Consider the following 26,676-nt stretch of genomic DNA (forward strand, 5'->3'; position numbering starts at 1 on the left):
AGGTGAGGCCACCTTTAAAGGGACAGACAACCGATATTTGTCGAGTATATTTTCTTTATTTCAAATGAAAGGGCATAACTGAAAACACCTTAAATCGAAACAGTTGTGATGATAGCACCCTAGAACTTCGGAAATCGCAATACTTTAGTCTACCAGCCGTTCTTGCCTTGCCAAAAACCATGACAATGAGCCGTGCGGCAACATACTTTTAACTGCACGGGAGATTAAAGGAGGTGTTTACGAACTTGCCCCCGGCTAAAACAACAATGATGTGCAACCTTTTCTATTCCTTCTAGGTGTTTCTGAATCGCGCGTTGAGATCGACGGAACTGTTGAGACACGTAACGTAGTGTCACGTTCAGACACTACATGTCGCCACTTTTCAGACACGAGAAATTTTAAAGCAAAATAAAGCTGTTTCCGCCAGTTAATTTAGAAATCTCTTGCGGTTGCCCCAGTATATAATACGCTGGCTTTCATATGAGCGGAAGGACATGCACTCCACAAAAATCGGTTGTCTGTCCCTGTACTGTAGAATAACCGCTTTCAGGAAATCAATCAACTTTGTATTTCCGGACCAGGGGGGGGGGGGGGGGGGGGCGTTGTAGGATCAGGGGAGGCTTAAGCACCCCTGAGACCCAGCCTATAGGCACCACTAAATGTCTAAAAACACTACAGAAAACTGGCTGGAGTGGTCTATATCGCAAGGCCCAAAACGACTGTAATTTAGCTGGAACATACAATTCGTCTGCCAAGGTTAACCATTGCTTAATTCTCAATTAGCCTTGTTTTTTGTTGCAACTTGTTACTGGCACATTACTATAACTAGACTTTTGCTGTTTCTCGTAAAAATGACTAAATGTTTTTCTTCCCATCATTTTATTCACGATGTCGACTGAATCACGCGTGAAGGCGCTTGCAATTAAGTACAGTTTGAGCGCCACGTAGGAGGGTGCTGTTGGTTTTTCTTAAACAAACGATAAACCTAATTATTAGATTATGTAAGAATTCTGAAGTGTATGAAGTGATGAAGTGCGGTTATTAAAATAATCGCTGTTTGGATCAAAATTCAGACAGAAAAGCCAGGGCTGACCTCTGGAAAAAAACCTGTACACTTTAGAGGCCTAAAAAAAAGGCCACAAAATAATAAACATCATATCTTGACTAGGCTTCCGACCCTCCCCCACCCCCCGCCCCCCCCCCCCGCCCCACCCCCCAGTTTAAAATTATGTACCCCTCTTTCAAACGACGACATTGTTTGCCCGCGAGGCCTTCTCGTGATGGATTCTTTGGTTGGCCAATCCCGCACTGCGAGTACGTGCTACTGTGGCGGTACGCACCACTTGTCTATAATACATACATGTCAGTTGTGCACTCCGTAGGCCTAAGGTTTGGGTTTGGGGTGAAAGGCGTGAAAGGGTACCTCCTGCTTGGCGTTCGCTTCGACCATGGCGAAATGGAGCAATCGGATAGACGCCGACTTCATAACGCCAGGTACCCAGATTCGATTGCGGCCACGGGAGTTGTTCTTTTTTTTTTTTTTTCACTTCACCCGCGATCATTCATCATCATGGTCAGAGAAAAGGGCGTATTGGCGTACAATGGCATCAGTGAGGGCACTAAAGCTTCGCTTTAAAACACTTCCCAAGCCTCGGTAGGTAAGGTTGTAGCAGAGTCCTTCAATGCCTTTCTGGTCATGAAACTTCGCCGTCACGCTATGGGAGAGCTTCGTACGCCGCCGCGCCGCGGCGCTGGTGTTGATCGGAGGGCAGCCGGGGGCGTGGTCAGAGCGCGTTTGGCAGGGAACGGACCACGGAGTAAGACAAAACAGACGCTCGCCGCCTTATTAGCAGTGCGCTTTCGCTTTACATGTCGTGGGCGGCTCAAATGGACTTATCATTTTGTGAGTGGCGAAAAAACTTGGTGCGAACGGGCATGCTGCTACTGCGTTCCTACCTGCCGGTCTGGCTACAGAGCAGCGGCGGCCGCCCAATGCCCTCCGATCTGCGGTGGCGCCACTCGCGGTAGCCTTTGCCCCCGTACGAAACCTGGTCGGGAGTTTCATGACCAGACAAGCATTGAAGGACTCTGGTTGTAGCATCATCGCTTTCTGCAGCTCAACTTGGTGCCTTAGGTAAGGCTATTGCCACTGCTGTTGCGTGACCAGGCATTGCCACTTACTGTTGTGTGTCCAACCGCCAGCGTGTAAAGCATACGCCTCGACATCGAGAAAAATGCTTTTAACCCATATTTTTAACCCACGTTTTAACACGTATGTCCGTCCAGAAGGGTAGATATTGTTCAAGGCGCCGATAAGGGAGCCGAGCGGGCGTTTCTTAGCGCCGTAGTGTTCATCTGACATCCACCACTGGGAAGCTGCCGTCATGGTTCATCATCATCATCATCATCACCAGCCTATCTACGCCCACTGCAGGGCAAAGGCCTTTCCCATTATTCTCCAATTACCTCAGTCCTGTGCCAATTGTGCCCAATTTATCCCCGCAAACTTCTTGATCTCATCTGTCCATCTAACTTTCTGCCGCCCCCTGCAACGCTTGCCTTCTCTATGGATCCACTCTGTTACCCTTAATGACCAGCGGTTATGTTGCCTTCGCATTACATGCCCTGCCCACGTCCACTTCTTCTTCTTAATTTCTACTAATATGTCTTTAACACCAGTTTGCTCCCTGACCCACTCCGCTCTCTTCTTGTCCCTTAATGTTACACCTATCATTTTCCGCTCCATTGCCCGCTGAGTCGTTCTCAATTTAAGTTGAACCCTCTTAGTGAGCCTCCAAGTTTCTGCCCCGTAGGTGAGTACCGGTAAGATGGAGCTGTCATACACTTTCTTCTTCAGCGACAATGGTAGGCTGCTATTCATTATCTGAGAATGTCTGCCATATGCACCCCACCCCATTCTGATCCTTCTAATTACCTCTGCCTCATGGTTGGGATCTGGGGTAACAACTTGGCCTAAGTAGATATATTCGCTTACCACTTCCACTGCCTCGCCACCTATCTCAAACTGCTGTGCTGTCCCGAGGTTATTGATCATTGCTTTAGTTTTCTGCATATTAATTTTCAGGCCCACGGTTCTACTCTGTTCGCCCAGTGCGGAAAGCATGCTTTGCAATTCGTCCCCCGAGTTACTTAGCAAGGCAACGCCATCAGCAAATCTGAGGTTACTGAGGTATTCTCCATTAACCCTTACTCCCACCTGTTCCCAATCCAACATTATGAATACTTCTTGTAAGCATGCTGTGAATAACCTTGTCTGACACCCTTCCTTATAGGTATTTTACTGCTCTCCCTATGGAGGATGATGGTAGCTGTAGACCCATTGTAGATATCCTCTAGTATTCTTACATAATGCTCATCTACCCCCTGGTTACGTAATGCCTGAATGACTGCTAGGGTTTCGACCGAGTCAAATGCTTTCTCATAATCTATGAAGGCTAAATATAGGGGTTCAGTATACTCAGCGCACTTCTCTATCACCTGATTGATCGTGTGAATATGGTCCATTGTTGAATAACCTTTACGGAACCCTGCTTGTTCTTTAGGTTGACTGAAATCTAAGGTTGCAGAGATTCGGTTAGCGATTACCTTGGTAAATACCTTGTAGACGACGGACAGTAAGCTGATCGGCCTGTAATTTTTCAAGTCCTTCATGTTGCCTTTCTTATGGATTAGGATGATGTTCGCGTTCTTCCAAGATTCCGGTACCATTGCGGTCATTAGGCATTGCGTATACAGGTTTGCCAGTTTTTCAAGTACAATTTCTCCGCCATCCTTCAAGAGGTCTGCTGTTATCTGATCCTCACCAGGTGCTTTGCCCCCTTTCATTTCTTTCGAAGCCTTCCTTACTTCTTCGGTCGTTACTGGTGGGATGTCTATCTCCTCTGAACTACTGTCTCGTTCGGCATTATGGTTCATGGGCAACCCTTAAAAAAAAAGATCGCTATGGGTGCGGACAGAAGCCGTACTCTCCCCAGAAGCCTTCGTGCGACTTCAACGTCGTCTCGCTTTGGCCAAGTGTCAAGGGCAGCTCACGCGCCTCAGATGGGCGCTCATTGTCCGTACGGGGAGCAGCACGACTGCAACTAGTGTTCCGAAATCAACAGACCACCCAAGATGTTTAAGCTCTCGATGGAGTGTTCTACCCTTATACTTGGGGAGCCAGCAATCAAAAAGCTCCAGCTTACCACCTGCTTCAACTATGTCAACCGTACAGTAAACGCGAAGGAGGAGGTTCCGTCACTTTTCACTGGCCTAGGCACTCTGTCAAGCAAGCACGTCGTTCGCCTTCAAGATGGAGCAAAACGTTTCGTACTGTGTTCACCCCGACGCATGTCAACTCCTTTTTACGAGAAGACCAAAAGAACCCGAACGTATGCAACAAGCGGGCGTCATTTCCCGAGAAGACGACCAACACGGCGGTGCACTCCAACGGTGCCGGTGGTGGAGCCCACAGGAGCCTTGCGTGCGTGCGTGCGTGCGTGCGTGCGTGCGTGCGTGCGTGCGTGCGTGCATGCGTGCGTGCGTGCGTGCGTGTGTGTGTGGACTTCGCAGAGCTGAACCACTTTGGGCTAAGGGAATGCCACCCGATTCCGTCAGTTGAGCACACCTTGCGACGTCTTCCCTGAGCAAGAATGTTTTCAAAACTGGATGATGAGTCTGGTTTCTGGCCGATTAAGGTCTTTGAATTAAGGAAGAAGCTAACGATTTTCGTCACGCCATTTGGAAGATTTCACTTCGATTGCCTCCTATTTGGAATTGACTCAGCCCCCGAAATATTTCAGACAGATGAACACCATCTTGGATGGAATACCACGGGTCTTTTGTCACATGGATGACATTCTCGTTCAGGGATCTACCACAGAGGAGCACAACGAGACCCTTCGTACAGCTCTACGACGCCTCGCTTAAGCGGGAGTCACGCTCAATGAGGCTAAGAGCGCGTTCAACGTCCGAGAGCTCATCTACTTGGTGCACAAAATCGGCCAGGAAGGCATCCGACCGCACGAGGCCAAAATCAAGGCAATCACCGAGATGAAATTTCGACGAACAGAACAGAGTTGCAAAGAGTACTGGGCATGGCAACATACCTCGCTCAGTTTGTTCCAAACTTGGCGAAGGTGTTACAACCTCTAGCTCTGCTCCTTTCCCAGAGTAGTTCTTTACTCGTGCCGATGAGCTATCCTGCGACTACTGCATGAGGGATATTTCGGAATTACAAGGACTCTGGCAAAAGCGAAAGATGTAGTCTGGTGGCCCAGAATTCTACGACACATCAAGCAGTGTCGTAAATGCGCCGAAACCACCATCAACAGGAACATGCCGCTCCAACCTACACCATTTCCAGAAAGACCCCGGCAGGTGATGGCAATGGATCTTTATTTTCAACACAAGTATCGGCTGATCACAAGAGATTATTACTCCAGATATCCGGAGATCGCACGTCTCGATCAGCTATTGGCACCGCCAGTGATAACCCCCTGCAAGTCAATCTCCGCTCGTCATTGAATACCCGATGTTGTCACAAACAATGAACCGCAGTTCTCTAGGATTTCGACGTCGGAATTCGCCACCTTTGCTCGTGAATACCGGTTGCAGCGCTTCACCTCAATTCCTCACTACGCTCAAAGTAGTGGAATGGATTTCAAGGCCACAAAGTAGATTTCAAGGCCACAATTTGGTGCTGGACCTACCGCACCAAATTGAGGCACGGCCATGATTTGATGCTGGAGCTAAGCCCCTTGCCTCTTTCACAGCCACAATTTGGTGCGGGAGGTAAAATTGTGCCCTTGCCTTTCTCACGGGCAGATTTTGGTGCAGGACATGTGACTATACTATTGGCGTTTTCACGGCCACACCTTGTTTCCGGGGTAAGGTTATACATGCCACATTCACGGTACCATTTTGGAGCCGGAGTTAAGGCTATATATACGTATATCCTTGGAAATGTCATTGCCACACTTTGGTGCCGGACGTATGGATATACCCTTGGCACTTTCCCGGCCACAATTTGATGCCATAGGTAAGGGCATACACTCGGAAGTTTCACGGCCACAATTTGGTTACACCATTGGCACTTGCGCGGCCACAATTTGGTGCCGTAGGTAAGGCTATGCCCTTGGCGTTTTCACGGCCACAACTTGATGCCAGAGTTAAGCCAACATGATCACCGAGGGGTCGGAGTGATGAGTTATTTTTCGGCGGATCATCAGGGCGTTCGGGGTCCTGGTTTTGTTTGCGATGAGTCATACATGACGTCTCGCGGTGTAGCCTGGCAACTTGAATGACCCGGTTCGTGAGGGGAACACAACGGGTGGGTGGTACGAATGTGCAGGGCCCTGTGGTAGAAGCACACACCACCAGAGGAAGCGTCGGCGGCGTAGCCATGGCGATTAAAGGCAGCATGAGAACGACTGAGAGAGGGGGTCGGGGTTATTTCACACAGTCAGGGGGCCGTTGAAGCATCGTCTGCCGTAGAGCAATTCTGCTTCTGCCGGGATGGACGCAGGAACGAAACGATGAAATCCGTACACACTATCCGGAAGTCAAGCACGACGTTGGTCAAGGCAAGTCAGGAGAGCGGAAGGCTTGCATGAGCTACGAGGGCTTTTCTCACGCTGTTACAAAACTATCCAGTCGACCATAATCAGTGTGCGGGCGTCCTTGATCCCGGGAAAGTCTCAAACCACATTTGGAGGTATACGCAGGCCAGATAATAATGGGTTCGCTTGCCGTTCTTTTGACATCAGCAGCTCGTACACTCGTCTGCTAGCTTTTTTCACACGGAGTTGGCACTTAGCATCACAAACGCGGGTAGCATGTTCCAGCACCGTGAATACACTACCAAAAAATGGCGGGAAACGAACGCAACTTTACGTTTTCTTTCCAGCTTCAGTTGGCTGTTCTATTGTGTGCGGGCCACGATTTTCATTCAAAAAGCTGCACATTTGCCCCGGCCAAATTAGCACTACAAAAAAACTTCACAAAACCTGTTTTATTGGCTTTCCTCCAGTTCTATTTTCTTTGTGCCTGCACATCTGCGCACTCTGGACAAAATACGCGGCCCTATTCTACTCGTCGACGCTAATGTATTGAGAACTACAAAAAGTAGGAAAATCTGCCGCCCAAACATGACAGACTGTCAGCGCGTGTTATTCTGCTACAACGTCATTTTCTTTTGGCAAGGAATCGCACACTTTTTACTCCAGCTACATTCAGCGCGTTCTCAGGTAAAATCGACCGTGGTCTTTTAATCTCTTTATGCGATGAAACCAGCAAGGACATCGAGACACAACTGATATCAGCTAGCGCTTCCTGAATTGAGGTTTTTTGGCTCGCAAGGAACTTCATCCCTTCTATGAGTAACAGGCCGCCCACATCCTCTTGCAGCTCGAAATGCCGTTATATATAAACTCGAAAGGTAAGCTTGGCTTTTTTACCCTTTATGAATGTACAATTACCTAGGTGGCCTTTCGGCAACAAACATAAAGGTTGTACGTGTATGTATTTTGCATCTGCGAGGGCGTCTTCGCCTTGCGACATAAAATAGGCTGCCCTGAATGTCAAAACACTTGAAGAGTTGAGTCATGCACCCGTGTCTTCTGCCTAAGTGGAAGAGTTCGATGAGGCGCCACTGTTACTCACCCCAAAAAGCGTGTGTCAATCCAAAGCCTATATTTCAAATCACAGACTAAACACCTTTCTTCGACCCGGCGGGCATTTGACAGAATTAAGTCATAAGTATTTGCGCATGCGGGACTGCACGTCCTATCTCTCCCGCGTAGTCATTTCGGCTTTTTATGTGGTGTCTTGAGCATGAGACTTCTGCAGCAGTGTCTAACCCACTCTCAGTTCATTTAGCGCATGTGGGGCCACGTGGGCACTGGCGTGAAAAATAAGAAAAAAAAACCCTTGTCAGTTTGAGCGCCCAGACGACCTAACCGATGCCCCCCTCATCTACACTGGGCTGTCTCTTTGCCGGTATAGCTTTGGTAAAACATCGGGTTTTCTCCGCAAGTTGCACACCCTACTATGTGCCGCATGTAGAAACTTCAGTAGGGGCTTATACCATGTGTTGACCTGCACCGAGCGGTTGTAGTCGTCCGGCTTACCCGACCGGAGACCAGCCTCCCAGAGTGCATTGCCTAAAGTTGTCTCAGTGCCTGGGCACAACCCCACCGGGTGCTCGGCATCCGCTTCGGCCACTGGAGCCGGACGCTTGGAAAAGATTTCTTGGTCCTCTGGCGCGAATCCTCAAGTCCAGGCGAATGAGCTAGGCGTGAGGGCCGCCCCGGCCTGCAGATTCCCCGTCCAACAAGGGTTTGGGGGAAGGGTGCAGACACGAGCGAATAATTAGGGCACTACGATTTCGGCCACTGCGTCATTCACGGCGTGGAGCGCTAGTAGCAGTGGGTCTGGAATGTCGGCCACATAGCAGCGTGAGTCTTGAAGTCCTCGATGTGACGAAACAAAGGCAGTCCGTTGACCCCGCGGTACGTTGGCGTCTATTGGCCCGAAAAAGATGCTTGCGGCTGGCTGCTCGCATTGTTTTTACACATAAACAAAGGCCGCAAGGACAGAAAAATGACAATACGAGTTTACACTTCAGTTGTTTACATGCTGCTCGTTTGGGTATTGGCTTCAGTAAAAGCCTGCCCCCCCACCCACCTGCAAACTGCCCCGCCATTCTGCAAAAGAAAATACGAAACCATGGTGCGGAGTTAACGGGAAACACGTGTCAGAAGTAGTTGTTTGTGTTAAAGGGACAGACAACCCATTTTCGCCGAGTATATTTTCTTCATCTCAAATGAAAGTTCATCCCTTAAACACCTTAATACGAAAGGGTTTTGCTGATAGCGCGAAAGAACTTTTTGAAATCTACCAGCTACACGTGTCCGGCCAACAAGAAATGCTGGCAACCATGGCAGTGAGTCGTGCAGCAACATGCAGGTCAGATTAAATTATGCATCAAATTCCCAATAAATGTGAGATTAATGCGGCAACGTAACTCTACGGGAGATTAAGGGGTACTTAAAAGCATGCTTTGGGCTAAAAAAACAATAATTCGAAAGCTTTCCTACTCCTTCATGCAGTTTTTGAATCACGGGTTGAAATCGACGAAATTGTTTGTACACGTAACTTAGTCCCACGTTCAGACGCCATATGGCGCCACCTTTCAAACTTCAGAAGTTTTTCGGAAAAATTAAAATTATTTCCGTCTGTTTATTTAACAATTTCTTGCGGTGACCCCAGAAAAAAAAGCGTTCACTTTCATATGAGCTAGACTACATACACTCCACAAGAATAGGTTGTCTGTCCCTTTAATGTTTTTCACGGTACCTAAAGATTGCGCTCAGACTAACGCAAGGTAATAATTTACATATGCAATGTAAAGTATTACATTGGGATACCAGTATTTTCGCTGATGTGCCTTTTTGTGACGCAGAGTGTGGCATAGCCGGTCCGTCGCCAAGGATTCTCAATGGTCTTGTGGCCCAAAAGAACCAGCTTCCCTGGATGGTGAGCACTCGTATTTTGAGCAGCGACATTTGAGCAGCGAAAGCTGTATTTGAGTTCGCAGAGAGCACTTTAAAGCCCGGAACGTCCGCTGATGCAAATGATGGCGTAACTTGCATGTTTCTAACTGATGTGGGCTTACTCGTCGCGCTAGCCTGCACGGTTGCGTAAAAGGCCACATAAAGAAAGCAAACTAGGGCAAGTCCTACTTGAAAACTAACTTCGAGACAAAGCCACCATTACCCGCTGGTTCGAGTAGTGCGGTAACTTCATGTCTAGACATGTACCTGCCCGTCGTACGTAACCCTACAGGGTCGCGCAGGAGGCTTTAGCAAGGCCATAATAGACACTGAGAGTTTTAGAAGTTCAAGGAGTTTGCATTTGGCGACGAGGGTTGGTGCAAATCTTCAAACACAGTTAAAACGCACCCGAAGTGACGACAGTTCTGCAGTTACGACGCCGGAAGAGGTTACGTCACTTGCGGTGACGACATAACCAGTAACGTCAATACAGTGTGGTAAGCAGCAATGGTTGGGAGCTAGCGAATCCTCTGACAGGAAGACAGCCGGAACGTTGCAAGCACAACACAAACATTTATTAAACAGGTGTTGCGTGTACTCAATCAACAAGGTGCGTGTAGGCATTGCGACAAGGGGTGAGAAACCTCAAAAATTACGCGGTATGCTGAGAATTTTCTAAGAATGTGATAAAAAAGCCCAGTTGGGCATTCTGTTGATCTGCTGTTTAACTTTCATGCTGCTTTCGTTGGGCTGCCGCGGCAGCTTCATCCGTAACCGCTTCCTCCCGGCGGCGGTCACGGCGAAAACAGCATTTCGAGCTGCCCTATCCTCTTCGGCTGTGGCGTACTTCCTCAGTCTTCGCCGCCCGCGACTACGGCCTGGTGCCTCGTCCCCATGGCTATGTGGAATGAAGCTCTGAGCCCACACCGCGACGTATATATACAAGGTGCGTCCAGAACGCCGCCGCCGACATTTCGCTGCTCCTCCGGAGCCACGCCACCGCGCTTGCCCCCAACGCCCCTGCGGCTCCACCCGCGTTGCCCTTTCCCTCAACTCTCCCACTGCGCTCTGCCCAAGCAACCACGGACGACCGTGGAACGTCCTAAAAACAGCCGTACATCCAATGCCAAGTTTCGACGGCCACTGTACCTCCACTGTACGTTCATGTTTAGATGTACATTTGCGGACGTACTGTGGGCATCCAGCAACAGATGTACAAAGAATATACATTTTCGTATGTCCGAAGGACACCCGCCCGTGGACTTACAAAGTTACCAGGAAGTATCAAATAATGTCGTAAATTGAATATAAAAGCAAAAACGGGAAAAAAAATTCAATTAAAAAGATTTTGTACATCAACACCCTGACTTAATTGTATACTGCAAGTTTTATCTGTGTGTTACTACAATTATATATAAGCCTGACATTTTAACCTTTTTGAAGCACCTCACCAGCTCGAACGATGACCTCTTCGGGGAAGGGTATATATAACAATTGAGAACCACCAACATAACCTGTGAAGCAAGTTTACCGTATACTTATCTGCCGGGTAGTGGGTTGGTGTTGTGCGGTGTAGCATTCGTTGTAGGAACATGTTCTTCTCGTTAAAACAAAATTTGTGATTCATGCGATTTTAAGTGCGAATGCACTTTATAAGCGACCCTGAATTCCGTTGACCGCCGTCCGTCCACATAGCAACAGCTGCGGGTGCGCGCGCTCCTCGTCTTCCTTGGCAACGGGGGGAGATGGGCGCGCGCTGCCTGGCCGCTGACATGGCACATACCCACGTGGGGGATTTGCCAGGAATCTCCTCGTCTTCCTTGGCAACGGGGGGAGATGGGCGCGCGCTGCCTGGCCGCTGACATGGCACATACCCACGTGGGGGATTGGCCAGGAATCGGGCGTGAGAAGGACTAATGCACCCGCTTAAAGGAGTACTGACACGAAATTTCAAAGCTGAGATCCGCTCTAGCAATCAAGTACAACGACAACACAAATAGGTGTCTGTGCATGGCACATACCCACGTGGGGGATTGGCCAGGAATCGGGCGTGAGAAGGGCTAATGCACCCGCTTAAAGGAGTACTGACACGAAATTTCAAAGCTGAGATCCGCTCTAGCAATCAAGTACAACGACAACACAAATAGGTGTCTGTGAATAAATGCGTCTTTCTTTCTTTGTACTTGTGTGTGTGTGTGTGATCTCTCTTTCGCGAACATTACCGAACCGCGCAAATTCAACTCCTGCATTCGCACTTTCCCATTCTTCCCCTCGGGGAAATGCGGGGAAATGCGGGGAAAGATTTTGTACATCAACACCCTGACTTAATTGTATACTGCAAGTTTTATCTGTGTGTTACTACAATTATATATAAGCCTGACATTTTAACCTTTTTGAAGCACCTCACCGGCTCGAACGATGACCTCTTCGGGGAAGGGTATATATAACAATTGAGAACCACCAACATAACCTGTGAAGCAAGTTTACCGTATACTTATCTGCCGGGTAGTGGGTTGGTGTTGTGCGGTGTAGCATTCGTTGTAGGAACATGTGCTTCTCGTTAAAACAAAATTTGTGATTCATGCGATTTTTACTGAATATCTGAATGGACGAACGGCAGTGTTAAATCCGGAGGTCCCATGGACGTACATGTTATGTTCATCGGCTCTGAAACGGACGTCCAGCGGACCTCCGCCAGAGCCGGAACGGACGTACGATGGACGGCCGACGGACGTCCGGAGGTTGCTTGGGTGTGACACTTTCTCAGAGCTTTCTTCCGGCGCTGCTGTTCCCTTTCCTAGCGCGTGCGCCGATTTTCTGTACCTGAAAAAGGCGACCTTGACACAGAGGTATAACGTCTTCGCCTTGAAAGTATAAACACGGAAGAGCATGACGCTCCGCCAGCGTGCTGGAGGCGACGATGAAGTGTCGTGAAGTCGGCGTCAACGCGGAGCATGCAACACAAGGACGAGGGCTGCGTGTTACAGTACATGTACGAAAAAAAAAGCAGCCATCCTCCAGTGACACACAAAAGTAGCTTGAAAGATGGCAAACTCTGCAACATAATTTTCAGCGTTCTGCTGTCATCAAAAAGTCTCCCGATTGCGTGAGTTCATTTAGCATGTTGTCCAAAACGTGTCTCGGGACCCCTTTAAGCCACGCACAACCAAATTATCAAACTACATGGACCCTCACATCAAAGAAGTTTATTCATTCTTATGCAAAATGCTTTGTTGCATAAACATATCTCATAAGAAGTGAACGCATATATTTTTCCCACTTTTTCTTCAGGTCTTCCTGGCAATTAAAATCAAGGGCGAGTACACCACCTGCTCCGGGAGTATCATATCACGACGGAACATCTTAACAGCGGCACACTGCATCAAACAGTCGGTTCACTGTCTCTAACTTGTTTTCTCTGCGAAAATGAGCACAGGTCTAAGCGGAAATAATGCAGAAGAACAGTAAGAGGTCTAACATTCCACCTGACAGGAATGACCGAGACAGCGTTTGGTAGAAGTGCTTGGCCCCAATAAGAAAGTCCCGCAAAGATTGTAATGTAGCTTTAAAAAATTGACACAGTAATCAAAAACATGGACGTAGACAATCTTCTGTCACTTTGCCCTACTATGTAACAATACTTTTTCTAGAAAAGTTAAACCTCATTTCTTTAATAATCATTTAAATTAGCACCCCGGTCATCTATCAAAGGCTGTGCATGCATGGCGTTGATGACACGTTGCCTGCCGTTAACCACCAAGATGAATTAATTCCAATTAGTCAGTTTAAAGTTTAGGGGCTTTCTACTTCCTGTTGCTTGGGCATTATCTTGGGACTATTTATTCTCCCTTTTTTGTGCCGCCTAGAGCTTCTGAACAGAAGCTGGCAGTACAATCTATCAAAATAAATAACGAGCTTTTAGAGCGAAAACGCCTCAGTCTAAAAACGTGCAACATTCAAGTTAATGGGCCCTTACACCTTGGCGTGCCCCAAACGTTCACCCAGGAACGGCACGTACCCGTCCAGAATCGTGGCCTTCTACAACACCACCAAGAAACTGGCGGGCGACTCCTCGCGCGTGGACAGAATGAAAGTGCACCCGGACTTCGACGAAAGCAGCTTCGTTAACGACGTCGCAATACTCAGGGTAAGCCTCGTCACGCTACGATGGACGTGAGTGCACATTCTCGGAGAATAGGCTGGGCATGCACAGCCCTCCTTGCACGAAAAATGCCAGTGAAAGTGCCACGCTTTTCCTCACTCTCAGTAACGTTTAGCTACGCAGTGCCGGAAGCATTACATGTTTTTAAGGGCGACCTGATGCATCCTTTAGGTGCTGATGGCAAAACATTCATTGCAAGTAAGAGGAGGTTCGCGCTTGAAAGATGGAGAAGCCCTCAGTCGAGGGCCCCTGCAGCGGCTGCTGTGCTGAGTGCCCGGTCCACGAACTGCCGCTGGTTCTCAGGGTTCAAGCTGCACAGCACGGCCTACCACTGTTTGAGGGTGGGGGATGCGAATAATACGGGCTGCTAATGTGTTTTAGCAAGCCCACGTCGTGTGGTACAGTGTTTCAGGTTCGCTGCAGTGTGGCCATGTTGGTGGATATATTGCGAGGTGTATGATATGCAGGAAGCTACGGTGGAGGCGTGTCTACATATAGTTGCGTCTGGGGAACGTCAATAGTTGCCGCCAAGCTACGGCATTCTCTCGAGTGAGCTACTGGTGCGGTGGTGGGTAGGCACCTCTGGCAACGCGGTGGTGTTGCACAAGTGCACGGTACTGCGGTTGGATAGGCTCTGGGTCACGGCAGGAATTTATACACACCCCCAACCCCCCCCCCCCCCCTCAAATGATTTCGACACCCCCAAAAATATTCCACAATCACGAGCACCCCGCCCAGGAATTTATACACTCCCCAACAGCACCCGCCACCCCCACAGGAGGATTTCGACACCCCCCCTCTAAGAAAACGAAGTTCTGGATACACCCCAGGTCACGGGGCAACTGGTGCGGTGCCCGGAGGGTGGATTCTCGGGCTGTAGCGTGTGCTCGCTTGTTTCCGTCGGGCCCTGCGTTGCCTGGAGCCCATATCAATACAGCAGGGTTTTTGGTATTTTTTATTTCAGTAGTCGGAGGGCTCATTTCACTATCCGCCGAAAGTGAAATGCGACCGTTGCCGCTGTTTCTGCGTGCCTGTTGGCAGTCCGTTATTATGTGAAGGGGTTTCTTGGAAGTTGGTGACGTCATCTTCAAGCGATGACCGCTTCTTCGGCTTCAACTGTTTCTTTTTACGGTCACGGCGCGAACGCCTGAGCCGTCGACGACGCTTACTGCTGCGGCCGAATGCGTAGTGGGCCGCGTCCGTGAATCGCACATGGGGGTTGGCCTTGTAGGAATTGTACCCGTGCTTGCCTGAGCGCTGTGCGTGATGCTTGAGGTGCATGTTGCACCTGAGCGGAACAACCCTAATCAGCGTACGGATGTCCTGTGGCAAGGTTTCTGGTCGAGGGTGGTTGGCGTCCGCTATCTCGTAGCCTAGCTGCCTCAGTACCGTGTGGCCGGTCCAAGTTTGCCGTTGGCTGACGAGGTGGGCATCAATGACCTCTCGCGCCTTGTTGCACCCCGAGCACCTCCAGCTTGCTAGTGGCAGTGTGAGGAGGAAGGCCTAGCGCCCAGCTGCTTGTACGCCTTCCGCAGGAGTATGTCAGTTTCGTCAGTTTCCTAGGGAAATCTAGGGAAATTTCAGCGGGAGTTAAGGGGCAGAGTACACCACGCGGCTGACAACCAGGGCTTGCACCAGCCTGATGACATTACCCTCCTTCATAACCTGGTGCCGGTTTTGTCCCTCCTCCGTCCTGCTGGATGTATACGGATGCGATGGTCGAGAATACGGGGATGTTGCTACCCTGGAGCTTTATTTGTATTATTGTGAATGGTTGTAGTGGCTTGCGTATCAGAATGATGAGCTCGGACTTCTCCAAGGAGCATTGAAGACCGCGCATAAATTGGCCTGCTGTGAAGTACCCTCTCCCACATGGCATGGAATGGTGAAGTGGGGAGGCCAGGAGAATTTGTATGCACGATGCAAACAATCCCTGTGCCGGCTTGTGTCTCTCAATGTGTACATATAATGTGGTCCTACCAATATTTCAATTCCTCTCCTCTAAATTTTTGTTCCCGTAAGAACACGTGACGAGAAACGGTCTAAATTTGGCAAGAAAACTGAAAACAACTTACTTTAATGATGAAAGAAGTGAACGAACAAAAGCAACTGAAACGTGACAACTTGGAGGCCTTTTTTTTTTTCAAATGACAAGGGCGCTCACTCTTAGCGAGCTGAAAGGGTACCATATCTGGCTGACGCCTGCGTGAGATTTATTTTGGCATGCCAAAGCGGATGGCGATACGACTCACTGCCTCTATACGTGACACTACGTACGAGTGCCTGTAGTTGCTCTTGCGGCGTGCGCTGCAGGTGGAGCAGGCGTTTGAATTCGCCGATGACACGCGGCCCATCTGCATCTCTCTCGAGCCTGTGGACATCATCAACAAGCACGTGCGCGTCGCCGGCTGGGGGCGCCTCCAGCACGGTGAGTTGTCGCACTCGAAGCCCATACGCATATTACGGTATCCTCAGTGATAGAGCAGTACCGTTTGTAATGGCCCCTTCTAGCACTGACCATTAGAAACTTCGAGGCGGATGTCCAGCCAACACAGCACGTGATATCAGGAGTGATGTGGCTGCCCCACGAGGTCACTTCCTGTTACACTTATTGCTGGTGTGAAGAAGCAGTGGTTACGAAATGCAAGTGCAAGGGCAACCTGTCCAAGAAATTTTCATTTAAGTAGCCAGATTTTATAATAATGGAAACCTGCCTGTGTCATGCATCATGATTTTTTTCACATTCATACAGTTGATCCCAGGTGTATCGAACTCCAAGGGAATCGCGAATGCAGTTCGATATATCGATAATTAGAAATATGAAATTTGCTTACCTTAATCTTAGCCGAAAACTCCGCACATCACTGAGAGCTTTCCAAGATCGGGACAAGCGGTAGCTTCCCAATTTGTTCCTCAAAGCACGGAAAATACAAAACGGAGCGGGACAACCACCACACTTTATTTAGCTCGAAAGAAGTCTGCGAGCTTCACTTGCATTATCTTCTACGTCTTAAAGTTCATCAGACTGCCTTCATACTTACCAACGCCATCAAATGAGAAAGCCCGGCGCCGTCCACTGCGCGGCCACGGCTGCGAATTACACTGAACGCTGACGTAAGTTCGCTGTTTTGTGGCACTGGGGACGTCGTCACGGTCGCTACTAAGGTCCGTTTCTTTGGTGCCGGCAATCTGCGTCGCGATCAACGCATCTGCCACAGCCTGCATGTCGTAGTCAACATTTACACGAGCTTGGGAGCTTTTGCGGCATGCTAACAGCTCTTTAATTCACTCTCAAGACACTCAACGCTATAGTACTTTGTATTCGAACACCTGCCATCCGGAGCCGCAACGGAGCCAGACCCGGCTACAGGAACACGCATAGTACCATTTTCTTCCTCCATGCATAGTACGCTCCACAACGGCCAGGCTGGACTACCTCGCCATACGTCATCTTGCTTCAGTGTCGTGCTTAAACGTGGTGCAAGGAATTTCAAATGCCTCTGCAACCAACGGCTTTTCACTGGCCCCCACCGGTCTATAATGTTGTCTCCACGTTCGTTGCTAAACACAAATTTTTCCCGTTTTTTTTTTTTTTTTTGCGACCATCGCTCCGAAGACAAGCGCCGCGAACAAAACAATCGGTCTCCATGCCAGCAGAGCCGCCACTGAGCCACAACGCCTCCCGTCGGTTTCCCCTTTCCGTTTCACATCCAAGCAGCGCGTCGAGCAGGTCAAGCAGGTGTTGAAGGTCACCCAAGTGACGCGGCGTGCGAGAAGTCATCATCATCGCTCACAACCCCATGAGGTATGGTTGAGATGCGTACTTGCAGGGACACACGCGGCGCGGCGTTCGATATATGGAATGTGACGGTGGACGAGAGTTCGATACAAGCGTACAAAAGCGCTATACTTGGCATAGGATTTCCAGGGAGATGACCGGACTGTTCGATATATGCAATAATTCAATCTATCCGGGCTCAATATATCCGGGATCGACTGTACGAACAATTTTCATCTGATAAAATGATCTGATTAATCTGATTTTTATCTGATAAAAGTAATAAAATGATATAGTAATAAAATCTTTCATCAACCAGTCTGAAATTCTGAATTTAATTGAGACCTACACGGCAGCTTTGGTATTTTGCAGGGGGTCCATCGCAAAGGTTGCTCCATTACACTAGCCTCCGTGTAATGCCCGACGATGTGTGCATGGACAAGTTTGGCACCAACGGCTACAATTCAATGCTCCAATTCTGCGCCTATGGAGAAGATACGGATGCCTGTGAGGTAACTTGCACGAAACCTTCTAGCTGCAGAAGGAAACCTTTCAACCAATTAAATTACAAAATGGCTCCAACTTAAGTAAATGCAGGCTCAGAGAAACACCAAGAATACAATAAACAATAGAAGAATATAGAAGAGAAACACCAAGGATACAACAGAACCAAAACAAAGGAATTAAAAGAAACCTCTTTTCCAATATTTCTATCGCTGTCTCATTGCTCGTATATACGGAAACATAAATATGCATCATACAAATTTGTTTTATTTAAAAGAACTGGCTTTTGGTACCTCCCTTAACTCCATTCAACCCCAGAGAATGTTTAGGACCAAAGAGAAATACTAAAAAAAACGATCAAAATTTGCATTACACTGGCGTAGTAGGGAACATGCTAACAAAAGGTATCAGTGTGTTATTGCCTGTTGAAATGGCACACTCAAATGAAACTAGTGGCCCAACTACCGTAGCACACGTTTCTTGACAGCTGTTCTAACCACTGGCAGCCAATCACACAAGCTCCTGCGACAGAGTCAAGGCTGGGCAGGACAGTGCCAGATGGGTCACCTCTGCAGCTTCACCTGTTTATCTTTACATTTTGGAAGTTTGTATTACAAGCTTGTATTACACTGTTGGAAGTGTGTATTACACTGTTATTGAGTCGAAATACTCCTTGGAATAAACCAACCTTGTATTTTGTTTTCACAGACCCTTAAAGGGCCCCTGATATGGGGTTTTTTGGGGGGTCGATGGTATCGGAGCACAACGGCTATTTCTTGAACTAATCGTGACGTGTTAGTGCGCTCTTGATTTAATCATTTTTTTACGAGCGTAAAAACATCAGAAAGCTACAGAAACCATCTTTTGTTTGTGTGTGCGTTTACCCAGTCGCACATATTTGTTTTATACCGGAGTGTAAAGCACTTACACACCGGGCCAAACCGGGCTTGACGCTCCTCCGTTCTCGGCGGAAGGATACAGTGAGCGCAGGATCAACGACGCTTGCAGCGTGATCGCTCAGCGCTCTGTGTCTGCATGGTGTAAGATTATCATCCGTTTTCTTCGCATTTGCTTTCTTGGACGCTGTACCCGAAAGGATTCTTTGCACCATCAGTGTTTCAAGCGTAGCCTCGACGTTGTTTCACTTGAGGTGGTAACGAACGGCGCGCCAAGGGAGCGCCGCGCCGACGACGGACGCGGAGCTCCGCACGCAGCGCTTGGACGACGCCGGGCACTGCTCGTGATCACGAGGCGCACGCTCAAGTGTGATCACGCGGGCTGAATAAATCAGTTCAAGCCCAAACGCTGTCGCAGCTGATTCTCTGCGCCGGTCGCGACAAGGGCAAGAGCATGCGCATCCCGTAACGACAACCCGTGCCAAAGAGTTTCATTTCATTCATTCCCATCAAGTCATGATCGCAGGAAAGTGTGGTTTGCTGCACCGGCCTTCTGAATGAACCTGTTGCCTAGTGTCCTTGCGCGCTTTATCGTTTACCGTGTTAAATGAAGCAAGAGTAGCCGTTTGCCGCTGCAAACGAAAGGATTGCACTCTGCGGTTTCTGCATTCCGGCTCTGCCAAGTAGCGACATCTGGCGAATTTGTCTCAAAGCAAATGACACAAAAGTTTGTTGTCCAGAGTGGCCCAGAGCTGTTTGCTTACGCTTGAAATAGCTTGAATCTTGGACGTTTCAGATTGAACTCTCACAATACAATAATGTTCTTTTAAAAGAGCCGTATACTTCTGCTGTAGAGCTTAAAAATAGAAATGATGATGATGATGATCGTTGTGGCCAGAAACCCTTTGTATCGGGCGGACACCGAAATGTCCAAGCCAGGTGAAAAAGTTAATAACAAAATACATATAAAAAGAAAAAAAAAACCGGCTGAATGCCTAAAGTCATTGCACCGTCCCCACCAGCGAGAAAGCTAAAGGTAGCAGTTTTCCTGCAGTCTTGTGCATATGGTACACTGCATGCCAGAGTTACTGGCTATATTGAGTAACTCTGACTGCATGCGTATGTACGTCCACTGCACTGTCACCATTATATGATGATGATGATGATGATTAAAGGCCTCCCCTTTGAATCGGGGAGACGGCGTGCGCCATCTAGCCTATCTTAGTAGTTTGAATTTAAATTTAGTCCCTCAACTCGGATTTCTTTTTAATTCTACCCTGCCGCTACCCCTGGCTGGGATGTTATTTTATCGACTTCCCTGCTTTTTTTCCACCAATACTCTAGCCGCTGCTTAGTAATACCTACTGCTGACCAGTTAATGCTTCCATCAATTGCGAAGCCCAGTGCCTCAGGAAGTAGGACTTTCCCCCCAATTCTATCCGGCTGAATCTTTTCGCATCCTATTACTATGTGGTCGACTGTTTCTTTATCCCTGCCACATACAACACATGTCTCATCCTGGGACGAATATTTGCTCATGTAGATTCGAGTTCTCAAGCAGCCAGCCCGCGCCTCAAAGAGCAACGCACTACCTTTATTGTTGTCATAAAAGTTCTCTTTCCGGATCTCTTTTTTGCTTGCTTTGTAGATCCCTTCTTTTCCATCCTCTCTTTCCACATGAGCGTCTCTGTTTCCTTCACTTGCTTTTTAACTGCCCCCCCTTGTTTATTTGCCGCGGTCAAGGTATATTTAGTCGCGAGCTTTCGCGTCCTCTTTCGCCATTGGGTGTCCACACTTTTAAGGTACATGTACCTGTGCACTCTCGTTGCCCAGTTCTTCTCATCTAAATGTCTAAGCCGCTCCTCAATACGTATCTTACTTTGCGCTTCCCTCGCCTCAAATGAAGCCCAACCCATATCGCCTTGTACCGCCTCATTTGTCTTACTGTGAGCTCCCAGTGCTAATCTGCCGACTGCCTTTTGGTTAACCTCCAGTCCCGACAGGATATCGGACTTTAGGCATAATACGGCATTAGAGAACGTGAGCGCCGGCACCATTACCCCTTTCCAGATGCCTCGCACTACCTCGTACTTATTGTATCCCCAAAGTGCTCTATGTTTCATTACTGCTGCATTTCGTCTCCCTTTCAGTTTGAGGTGTTCTTCATGGGCATTCAGGTAGCCTTTTCCTTCATTAACCCAGATCCCCAAGTATTTGTACTTATTTACTAATGGTATGACTTCCTGTTGACTTCTTATTGGTGCTGTATGAGCTTCCTCGTTGAACACCATGACTCCAGATTTCTGCGGGTTAAAATGTAGGCCTAGGTACGTTGCCTCATCCCCACAAATGTCGGCCAGTTTTTGAAGGTCTTCCGCATTATCTGCCAGCAACACTATATCGTCCGCGTACATCAATCCCGGAATCCGTTGCTCCACCAACTCTCCATTGCTTCGGTACGACAAGTCAAAGCCTAATCCACTCTCCTCCAATCGTCTTTCCATTCCTCTAATGTACAGTGTGAACAGCAATGGCGAAAGGGGGCACCCCTGTTTTAAACCTCTTCGAATGTACACGGGCTCTGTGCCTGGACGTCCTTCCCATGTAATATGCGCCTTGTTATCCTCATATATTGTCCTTAGCAGCCCCACAAATTCTGACCCAATCCCCTCTTCTTCCAGTATATGCCACAGCAATCCCCTATCTACGTTGTCATAGGCTCCCTTTATGTCCAGAAACAGTAGCCATGTTGGTCTGCCCTGTGCTGCCGAAATTTCGATGGTCTGGGTTATTACGAAAATATTGTCTTCTAAGCGTCGACCCGGCCTAAATCCATTTTGCAGTTCCCCTAAAATACCGTTACTTTCCACCCACTTCAACAACTCGACTTTGATGGCTTGTATAGCTAATCTATAGAGCACTGACGTGACTGTAATCGGCCTGTAAGAGCTCGCCTTGTCCTTCTCTCCCTTGCCTTTATAAATCAAACTCATTCTGCTTTCGCGCCATTGCGTGGGAATCCTCTCGGATTTTATAGCGCGCTCAATGGCTCTATACAAGTGCGTCTTTCCCGCTGGTCCCAAATGGTTGATAATCTCTATTGGGATACCATCCGGTCCTGTTGCCGTACTTTTGGAACACTGTGTTCTGCCTTTTTCCAATCCAAAAATTCGATATTGAATTTTTTTTCTGCCGCTCTTCTATTGGCCACATGTGTCCGGGTAGCCGATATCTCGCGTGTTTGGCCGAAAGTATTTGCTATGACTCCATGTAGGTATTTTAATGCGCTGTCCCCCAGGAGAACGTTACCATCCCCGTCCTGTATCTGAGTCTGCACCTCTTTAGTCGTCGTTCCCAATGCTTTTAAATGATTCCAGAATTTTTGGGGGGCGCTCTTATCCTTCTTACGTATACCTGATACCCATTTCTCACTCGCAGTTTTAATCTTCGCTTGTACTAGTTTTTGCACCTCAAATTTCTTTTCTCGGTACCGGCTCCACCGTAACTGCACCTCTTCCTCCTGATATCCCATTTGTTTTGCCTTTCTGTGCAATCTAGAAGCCCGTTGTCGCTCTTCAATAGCCAGTTTAATTTCCTTGTCCCACCAGCCTCGTGGTTTCCTTTTACCCCGCCAGCGGTTTTGTTTCCTTACTTTGTATATTTCCCTCTGTATACAACTCACAACCTCGTCATATTCCCACACCTTCGTGGGCTGGGCCTCTAATTCTCTTTCGATGCTACTGACGATGTCTGCTATCTGCTTTTCGCTCAATTTCGGGAGCCCACCCTCCGGTGTTTCCTGCCTAGCCCCTCCACTGTCAAATTTCAGGATTATGCGCCTGTGGTCGCTGCCCAGGCTGTGTTCTCCTTCTTCATCTATCGTCATTTGGTTCAACCGCTCGTACGTGTGCTCTGAGACCAGGCCGTAGTCTATGCAAGACTGTCTATTGCCGCTTTGCCACGTTATCTGCCCGTCGCATTTATGCTCCCGGTTAACTATTACCAGTTGCTGTTCTTCACACATATCTAGAACCATTAAACCGCTATAGTCCGTATATCCATCTAGATCCTCAATGTGGGCACTTAAGTCGCCTACTAATATCACCTCGCCGGATTCTTTAAATTTCGTTATGTCCTTCCTGAGGCAGTCCACCAACTCTTTATTTTGTTCTCTGGCGTCATTCCCTGTCCACAGATAGGCCACTCCCAACCGTGTCTTTTTTCCACCCAAAACATGACGTTGACGCCGCCATCTAGTGGGAACAATTAGGACCAAGTATTGCATTAACAAGAATTCACGCCTCCGCGAAATATTTCGATATGAAATGAGTAAGATATATTGTAATGATTCCACAGTTACCTATATTACCTTGCTCAACACGATTTCAAAAGCATAAAAGAGCTATGCTAGTTCATAAAAGCATCTGAAACATTGGAAGCGTGGGAGGCTGGAGTAGGGGCGGAGATTTCGCTCGCTCATTCTGAAAAAAATTGTCATTTATCGTGCTCCTGATCATCATTCAGCAAGAATGTAGTAAACATCAACTAAGATTGCTTGCGTGAAGTGCCGAGCGCAGCGCATTTGCTGTGCCATAAAGTTCCGGAAGAATTCGCCCACCCAAATTTAAGACAGTGATATCAAGTGAAAAATACGAGATGGGCTAACTTTCGTGTCAGGTGCGAAAAACTACGAAAAGGTGGCCGCACCGCCAACCAAAACTGCGGAGATGTCAAGAAAAAATTCGAGACTGGCGAACTTCCGGGTCAAGCGCGGAAAGGGCGAATAAGTGACCGCATCTACACATGAAGAGATGATTTGGGTTTGTTTTGTGCACTCATCGGCGCTAAAGCCATTGATTTTAAGGGGTGGGCGCGTCTTCCAGTAAATTGAATATCTCACCCGTAAAAGGAGGTCGGCGATGTTTCGGGGGAGGGCGTTCTCTGGGCACTTCACGGTAATCTAATCGAGAGGCGAGCGTACATTTCGCCGGCGCAGGGAGCTCGCTGTTACTGTCGCTAGAAATTCTAGCCGCTGTATCGTTATGTAGCGACGGTAAAAATAAGTTGCCGTTCACGGAAACTCTCGCGCATGCAAGGTGGACTTCCGCAATCACCAGTACCTCCTGCTCAAAGTCCGTAAGGACTGAAAAGGTAGCTTAAAAAAAAAAAAAAAAGCGTCGTCATCTCATGTGCGATCTACTCGCTGAAGTAACCATGGTAACGACGACGCTGTAAACCAACGACCGCCGTCAAAAATCGCGGACATTCCGGCGGCCAACCATGAAATGAGTGCTTCGCCTCGGACGAGGTCGGACTATGTCGTCATCGCAAGCCGCCGAGCCAACAAAGAGTTCCGTCTCGTCGGGGTAATAACTTTTGTTAGCGTGAGCGAATATGCTTACTATTTTTGGACTTGTTTCTACAAGAACTATAGAGTAGTTTTCCGACACAACCAAAAACACTTTGAAATCTATCTCAGGGCCCCTTTAAGCAGATTTTTAGAACTGTGTAACTAAATGAAACACTTAGGCAGCAGTCAGTGTCAGCATTAAAAAGCACTTTTAGTAAATTAAGCAATGCTTTGTTTTTTATTTACTGCTTACTTGTACATTATTATCCATTTTGGATTTTCAGTTTGGTTGGCTGTTTGCATGCACTGTAGTTGCATTGTACCCACCCTGAAAAAGACTTGTGCGAGTGCAGAATCTGCGAATAAATAAACTATCCCAGTTTCCAAAGTTACAAGTTAAAGGGGGCTCTGAACAGAATTATTCCATACACGAAGTTTTTTGCCGCATCTTAATTTGCAGAAATTTTTCAATTGGCATAAAAAAATTTCATACATTTTTATTTTGAAATTTTTTAAACGTAACTTGCAAATGTTTTATTCTCTCCCCCCCTCTCCCCACCAAATGCATCGCAAAATCCTGGCTTCCTGCAGGGCGACTCCGGAGGACCCGCAATCGCCCGTGCCAACGACAAGCGTTTCTTGGTAGTCGGCATCGTTTCCTATGGATCAGTGTGTGGGACCAAGGACATGCCGGGGGTGTACACTAGGCTCGACTCACTCGTTCCCTGGATTCTGGACAACGTTCTCTACGGCACATGGCTCATTCTCTCCCCAAATGGAGAACACAAGTGACCAAAGTATCGCAGATTAATAAATGCCTTGTGCGAGTCACGAACAGTTGAAAGTTTGCTGATTTCTTGCAAGTCAGAAGAGCATCCAGTGCAACGTTGGGATGCACGTTCACATCGCCAAGTGCAGAGAACATTTATTTATGAACTTTAATATCCCTTAATTGCTATACCACTGTAATTAGCACGCTCAAATTACTCAGCCTTAGTACATGTCTCGAACCCACACGTCTACGTCGAAGACCGCAACACCCGTCCACCAAGGTCCACCTTCAGTCAGCTAGATTTGCCAAGCTGCGCTGGTGGTTTCAAGACCCGTGCCAGTACTGCAAAGTCCCTGGTTGAAATCTCACAAATTTACCCAACTTTCTTTCGTATAAAATTACCCCCTTATTCTTTCAGCCACTCAATACAAAGTTTACTTTCTACGACTTGCATGAACAGTACTGGGAGTGCCGCCATATTTTTAAATCGAGGGGATTGTGCTTGGTTTGCAGAAAATTTGTACCCTGATGAGACTAATAATGAAACACTTGTGGCTAAGGTCAGCACATGAAGGTTGTGCCTACACAAAATCCAATACCACCCATAAACATAAAAGCAGCAGGATGGTTGCCTACTTAATATCATGGGAGTTTTTTTTTTACACCAACCTTGTTCAACACACTGGTTACTGAAGCATTAAAAATCTCACAATTGAGCTTTTTATCACAAATTCCAAAATATTTCCTTCCATTTAAAAGTACTCAAACAAAACCACTCCCCTTAAAAACCACAACCCACATAGGCCCGCAGATAAAGTTTTTATTCCAGTACCAAAAGAACTAACAGGTTCCAGTCACCGGTCCCATTTTAAACAAAATGAACGATGCATTCTCAGCCTAGTACAAAATCTGAGCATAAATGAGCAAGGCCTTCGCTAAAGAAAACTGTGTAAAGGGTGTTTCCACGAGAAATTGGACAGGCATGTCCAATCGACATGTTTAATTTTGACGAACATTTTATATTAGCTGCTGTGCGCAGAAGAAGATAGGTGAAGTTATCTTGTGGAAAAAAAAATTCCCTTTTTTAAACATTTCCCGAAGCCTGCTCGGGTCACTAGCGCATTGAGTGGCTCACGGAAAAATGGAAACTTTTACCTCTCTAAAACAAGAACTGCCGCAGCTATCGCCATAGTTCTTTTTATGTAGAGACTTTGCATACTCTCAAACGATTCAACATATTTGTGTTTGGCTTGCAGAGCGAATTCCTTATAATAAAAATTCTCAAACTGGATTTTTTTTTTCTATCCTTGTTCAATCATCGTGCCAATTTCTGTTTATGTGGTCAAGACGCTTAAAGGGCCCCTGAGATGGGGTAACACGTTTTGGTATATTTTGAAAGCCAATTAAGAAAAGGCCATCTTCGATTTCTTTCAAACTTTAACAAATGAAAGCTGAAGTTGCTCCCTATCACCTACATCATAAACATGTTGCAGTATTTTTGTTGTTTAGCATTTACAAAGCGCCAAACATGGCCTTGTTAGCAGTATTGCAGCGACATACCGAAGTGGTTTGTCAGAAGCTTATGACAGCAATGCAGCGCAAGAAAAGGCCATTACAAAGAGAAAATCATCATATGAACACTGTGGTGAGCAAGTTTTGT

At 47.6% G+C, this 26,676-nt stretch overlaps 2 protein-coding genes across 3 annotated transcripts in view; one reads left to right on the plus strand and one right to left on the minus strand.

Annotated features, from left to right (window-relative positions):
- LOC144142389 (uncharacterized) overlaps positions 1-26,676 on the minus strand; it is a 462,336-nt gene that overhangs the window by 236,134 nt on the left and 199,526 nt on the right. The gene's annotated exons all lie outside the window — the stretch shown is intronic.
- On the plus strand, positions 7,116-25,057 carry LOC144142397 (plasma kallikrein-like). Of its 2 annotated transcripts, none has more exons than XM_077673886.1 (7): positions 7,116-7,438; positions 9,464-9,537; positions 12,846-12,943; positions 13,560-13,701; positions 16,006-16,144; positions 17,867-18,006; positions 24,836-25,057. In XM_077673886.1, the coding sequence occupies exons 1-7, from the start codon at positions 7,414-7,416 to the stop codon at positions 25,034-25,036; spliced, it is 819 nt and encodes a 272-aa protein (XP_077530012.1). In that variant the 5' UTR covers positions 7,116-7,413; the 3' UTR covers positions 25,037-25,057. The 2 variants fall into 2 exon arrangements, with proteins under 2 accessions (XP_077530012.1, XP_077530013.1); XM_077673887.1 differs by having other exon boundaries at positions 16,030-16,144.

Source organism: Haemaphysalis longicornis, unplaced genomic scaffold (assembly GCF_048455015.1).
Source record: "Haemaphysalis longicornis isolate Haplotype H1 unplaced genomic scaffold, Haemaphysalis longicornis Haplotype H1 scaffold_6, whole genome shotgun sequence".
Classification (NCBI taxonomy): domain Eukaryota; kingdom Metazoa; phylum Arthropoda; class Arachnida; order Ixodida; family Ixodidae; genus Haemaphysalis; species Haemaphysalis longicornis.

What these genes read in the sequence shown, in the direction of transcription:
- LOC144142397 (XM_077673886.1), top strand. Translation starts at nt 7,414, where the DNA reads ATGCCGTTATATATAAACTCGAAAG. An exon ending in AGAACCAGCTTCCCTGGATG is followed by an intron (nt 9,538 to 12,845) that starts GTGAGCACTCGT and finishes CTTTTTCTTCAG; the next exon opens with GTCTTCCTGGCAATTAAAAT. An exon ending in AAGATACGGATGCCTGTGAG is followed by an intron (nt 18,007 to 24,835) that starts GTAACTTGCACG and finishes GGCTTCCTGCAG; the next exon opens with GGCGACTCCGGAGGACCCGC.